Consider the following 5,599-nt stretch of genomic DNA (forward strand, 5'->3'; position numbering starts at 1 on the left):
TTATAGGATATCCCATGTTCTTAGTTGTCTCCATGCGGATATGGTGTAAATAATTTTTTACGGATATCCTACGTTCTTTACTTTGCACAAATCTAGTTTAAATCTATTCTTTATACAATCCAGATTCAGTAATTTCTCAGTTTTCCTTCTGTCGTGCAAAATAGTGTAAATTTAATTCCGCCATATGAATTTACATTGGCTACTGAAAGTCATAGGCCTACTCTAAATTTTAGATCTGTTCCAGCCAAATATACCTTTAGTATCTGTATTCCCCGTCACCTCCAGGTATGTCATTGGCCTCTGACCTAAATTACTTTCGGGTTTGATAATGAAACTGTAAAATATAAAATAATATAAAAAAAATAAGTGTTTGTTCATATGCGACCTTGAGCTACTCCGTTTGTTTATCCGTAAATGCAATATATTACTTTACGATGTCATAATAATGTCCCTTTACTTCTCTCTTTTAATTGGGTGAACGTTAATAGGCATAACATTCTAAAAATGAATGTCTTAAACGCCACGAAATAAAACGTTGCAGCTATCTAAGCGACTGCCTCTGCCATCTATCGGCGGACAATGGAAGCTCCGTTCCCATGGAGACACACTGACACTTCAAATAGTAAACAAAAACACAGTTCTTTCGCCTATCTCGAACTTTCGGAATCTGTTGGCTTATTTTACATTCAATTACGTGTGTCACGTAGGTTATTCTAAACTAATGAAGAAATTAACGCCTTAACATCAACGCAGCATGAATATCATAAATCGACAAATAGCGTAGCGAATTTTTTCGCTTCTATTTCAAAATTATTGTTATGCTGACCAAGGACAAAGATGTGCTAGCTGGCTAATAGCTCTCATTCGTGCCGCTCATAACTCGCATTAATAAAGAACACCTCAGGTGAAATGATGTATTACAAACTGCGTCACTATGCAGAGAAAAGGTAATAAGATCTCACGTAAGTTGTGCTATAAAGAGAGCTGCTTCGTTGAGTGATGGAGAATTACACCGTCGTCGGTCGTATTGGAGAGGGGGCACATGGCGTGGTGGTCAGGGCAAAGCATAATATAACAGGGCAAATGGTTGCCCTAAAAAAGATACCCCTCCGAAGACTCGATCAAGGGATGCCCCTGACAGCTCTGAGAGAGATAAAGGCTCTGCAAGAACTCAATGCAAAACACGTAAGTCTGACGCCACACTGTATGTAATTAAATTCCCGTCAAGTAAAGTATAGTTCACACATTCCATACATAAATAAATTCGTATATAAACACTGAGAAGCTGCTTAGTGATAATTAGTTTAGCACTTATGCTACTAAACATGACACGATCGGTAAACTTCATCGTACATTGTGTGAATTTCCTTGTATAAACATTATCATTCTATCAGTGAGAAAGTGTGACAAATGTCAATTCAAGGTTTTGAGTAAAAGAGAGACTGCCCACCCACCCCTCCCCCTCCCCCCACAAATGGTACATTTTATCTTGGCTTACAAAACAATAGTCTTAGTTATCATTGCAAAACATGCTTCCCCCACTTTTAAAGTTTAACTCACGCTCTCAAGAGAGAATGGGCGCTCAGGTATAATCTTTTCTTCTTCTGCCATTCACGCCATTTCAGGTGGTTCGACTCCTGAGTGTGTTTCCAGAGGGTGCTGGATTCGTTCTAGCCTTCGAACTCATGCTGGGCGACCTCGGCGAGATGATTAGAGATGCAACTCGTCCTCTGACAGATGCCGAGATAAAATCTTACATGGTGATGCTGTTATCTGGAGTGGCTCATCTCCACCACCATCATATCATGCACAGGGTGAGATGCAGTGTTCAAAGGAGAAAGAAATACTCATAATTTCATTGGTTCAGTTTGAAGACATTATAGGTTGCAATGTAATGGCCACAATGCCCTATAACTTCTCGATTTCTTCTCATTTAGGGTACTCTTGTATGAACCCTAAAATACAAATGAAGAACCATATGAAGTGGTTCCTATAATTACAAACATATCTGGTAAAAACTCAAAGTGGCTAGTAGATTCTAAATATATTTAAATTTTACTTCTACAGTCTAACTTATAATTAAGCTAGTGAATGCTTGCATTCGAGTTTATTCTTATATTTTTTCTAACTGTAGTACTACAGAGTCAAGTTTCCCTTTCTTTCAGGATCTGAAGCCAGCAAACTTACTAATCAGCTCGACTGGGCATTTGAAAATTGCAGACCTCGGGCTCTGTAGGGTTTTCAAGAAAAATTCCAAGTGCCTTTATTCACACCAGGTAAACCTAGCTGTTTAATTCATGAATACCACAGATAAGTGAAAAAAAAATTACACATTTTCATTATCATGACTATATTGACTTTTTTTTTAACATTTTCCACCTTACAAAGTTAGATGAGACACTTTCACCTTTTCTTAATAGGGCTATGAATGCTACAAATTCTTCTAGACAAAAAAAAACCAGCCTCAACATTAAATAGCATGTGCAGAAATTTAAATTATTTCATGAACAAATGTGTTCTCTTAATAAGGTATAATTTAAAACGAAGAGCACTTTCAACAATAATTAACTTGTTTTGCTTCAGACAGTGACTTCACTTAAAAGTTCCTAAAAGATTTTTTGGGAACTTTAACTGTACCATATCTTATGGTCAGCTTAATCAAATCTATGAGAAAAAGTGCTAAATTTAAGTATAGTACTAATAGGAGCAAAGAAGGCAAGCTAAATTGAAGAGTTATATAACAATAAATGACAAGAGAATGATTTATTACTCAAAAAAAAAAAAAAAAAAAAAAAAAACAACAACACACACCCACAAATGTAACATTCACAGAAGGGTGCAAAGAAGCTGAACTACTGAAAGACCATTCCAAACCAGCTAAGTATCATAAGCCTGAAATAAGGCAAACTGTTCAGTGAGGAATTTTGTAATACAGAGGACTACTTTCAACAACAAATATAGTAATAAAGATAATCTACCAACTAACTGTACATACTAAGGAAATCAATAGTTTTCTTGAAGACCTTAAGACTCTTTGCCAGTAAAAGGAAAAATAGAAAATAAGGATAAATTTATGGATTTCTTACAGGTAGCCACAAGATGGTACAGAGCACCTGAACTTCTTTACGGGGCGCGTCAGTACGATGAAGGTGTGGACCTTTGGTCTGTTGGGTGCATATTTGGAGAGATGGTGAACAACTCACCTGTTTTTCCTGTAAGCTCCATACCAAATTTATTTACAAAAACAGAACTGTTAGTGTTGGGTTTGCTCACACAAATCTAATCTTGGTAGCATTTTCAGAAATTGTTCCTGTTTCATAAATGTAATTTATGGTTTTCCAAAACCCTTCTTTGTCATGTAAATGTTTTAGAGTTTTACTGTATATACATTTAATTTTCAAAGATTGCTTATAGTTCTGAAGGCACAAAACTTATTTACATAAGTTAATGTTGACAATAAACTTCAAATATCAGTGGGATTTATAGCAATACGTACTCACATAATAAGAGAAGGACAAACATATTTTGCCATCTATAAAATATACACGAACTATTTTTTTTTTTACTATTTATATTGATTACTATAATTATTCTTATGCAATGCTGAGTTTACTACAGAAGCAGTATTGTATTTTCATAGGCATAAATATTGCAACTGGATCATATCTAATGGGAGTTTTTGTAGTCATGCTCTATTTCCAAAATTCAGGGAGAAAGTGACATAGATCAACTGTGTGTAGTGCTGCAGATACTGGGAACTCCAAATGAATTAACATGGCCTGGTCTTTCACAACTGCCAGATTATAAAAAAATCACATTCCCAGAGTCCAAGGCAGTACCACTGGAACAGGTAAGGTATTACCTCAAATGCCTTATGTACTGTTCAGCTATTGAAATCAATCACTGCATGACACCAGTACAATGTAAAATAAATTATGATGATTTGCAAATTAATAGGAAAGTTTAGTCTGTTCCACCAAATGACAAGTGAACATCAGTAATTTTCATAAATAACTTTTGCACATAGGTCTTATATTTGTGTAAAAGAATTCTGTGAACTTCATCCCAATATCAACAGGTACTTCCGGATGCTCCAAATGATGCAATGGACCTCATCAAGAAATTCCTCGTCTACTATTCAGCAAAAAGGTTGGCAGCAAATAAGGTGAGATAACTGTCCTTTCCACTATTAGTACTACCAAGTAAATTAGGTCTTACATTAATATATGAATCTCTACAATTATATGAATAAAATTCTTTAATATAATGTCATACACAGAGTGCTACTCTGCATACCTTTTTCTAGGATCATAACTATCTATTCATGTATATCCTTACAGGCACTTCTTCATACATACTTCTTCTCAGCCCCTCTACCTACTCCAGTGGAAGACATGCCCCGTCCACCTAAGGAAAAAAAACCTCCTCCTACAACCACTGATTACATAACAGATTTCCCAATCCATCACATTTCCGATGCCATACGAAACAGACTTGAAACACTTTACATGGAACATTGAAAAATAAATAAAAAACACATTACATTCATGTTATTCCCAGGAAATAAAAGAAATTAACCAAACCTTTGAAATTTTTTTCCTTATTTTTGTCAGTTTTATACCGTGCTAACAATTAGAGCACATAATCTTTCCAAAATCCAGTATTTCAGTGTTACTATTACTTTAGCCTGACTGCCGATTCAATTTTCTTAATCCTCAAAGAGCTGGCTAAATATATCACAGAAGGCAATGGGTCGCCTTCCGTAACAAGGGTTTCTGTTTACTGCCTACCTGCAGCCTTGGAAGGTAATGGCACAGTTTGTGGCTAACAACTCATATTGCAGGTCATACGAATAACAAAGTTAGCTTTAATCAGCAAAGAAAATTATTTTTTAGGCAAGATCCCAGCGCTGCAACAGTTGGTTACTCTATGGCAAAGGACAAGTTAGCTAAGCACATTAATAACAGCTCCCGGACTTCAAAAGTACTGTACCCTTAAAAAATCATTTAGTTCACCCAGTGACTATAAGCAAAGGCACTTTTAAATTTTAATGTCACAGGTGTCTATAACTAACAATAGCCAGAGACAACCACCAATACTCCTACCCAATTTATAACTTGTGTAAATTGGAAACACCCAACACACCATATGCATACAGTATACTGAAAATAAAAAGTAAAAAATGTTACATCTACTTCATTCAAAATGTACAATAATAGCCAGGCCAGATCTGTGACAGTGGGTAGAGGGCTTCACTTGAGTGACGGACACTTGCATCCACTCTCAAGTGGGGGAGACTTAATGGAAAAAGACAAAATTTTTCTCTATTTGTGATCTATTTTTAGTGAACACTGCACAATTCTGGACACTATGAATAAGTAAAATAAAGGGTTTTTAGACTTTATAAACACCTCAAAGGTCGTGCAACGTTGTTAAACTAACTATTCTTGGACTTAAGAGATGATGGCGACAAGAATATTCTAATTTCTAGAATAAAGACAAATTTCTAAAGAAAATCAGTTATCAACAGCAATCTCCCTTGTATCTCAGTCAAATGAATATTCAACAATGTAAGAGTAGAGGGTAAAAAAATCACACC

The 5,599-nt window shown here is 35.6% G+C and overlaps 1 protein-coding gene across 1 annotated transcript; it reads left to right on the top strand.

Annotated features, from left to right (window-relative positions):
* The first annotated feature begins 534 nt into the window (after positions 1 to 534).
* LOC135195405 (cyclin-dependent kinase 20-like) lies at positions 535 to 4,582 on the top strand. The gene is made up of 7 exons (XM_064221659.1): positions 535 to 1,185; positions 1,626 to 1,814; positions 2,166 to 2,276; positions 3,089 to 3,214; positions 3,710 to 3,850; positions 4,079 to 4,165; positions 4,341 to 4,582. The coding sequence occupies exons 1-7, from the start codon at positions 1,000 to 1,002 to the stop codon at positions 4,518 to 4,520; spliced, it is 1,020 nt and encodes a 339-aa protein (XP_064077729.1). The 5' UTR covers positions 535 to 999; the 3' UTR covers positions 4,521 to 4,582.
* Positions 4,583 to 5,599: the final 1,017 nt, after the last annotated feature.

This window comes from Macrobrachium nipponense, chromosome 16, assembly GCF_015104395.2.
Source record: "Macrobrachium nipponense isolate FS-2020 chromosome 16, ASM1510439v2, whole genome shotgun sequence".
NCBI lineage: Eukaryota > Metazoa > Arthropoda > Malacostraca > Decapoda > Palaemonidae > Macrobrachium > Macrobrachium nipponense.

Coding starts and splice junctions, on each gene's coding strand:
- LOC135195405 (XM_064221659.1), top strand. CDS start 1,000: ATGGAGAATTACACCGTCGTCGGTCGTATTGGAGAGGGGGCACATGGC. Junction 1,815..2,165: donor ACCATCATATCATGCACAGG/GTGAGATGCAGT, acceptor CCTTTCTTTCAG/GATCTGAAGCCAGCAAACTT. Junction 3,851..4,078: donor AGGCAGTACCACTGGAACAG/GTAAGGTATTAC, acceptor CAATATCAACAG/GTACTTCCGGATGCTCCAAA.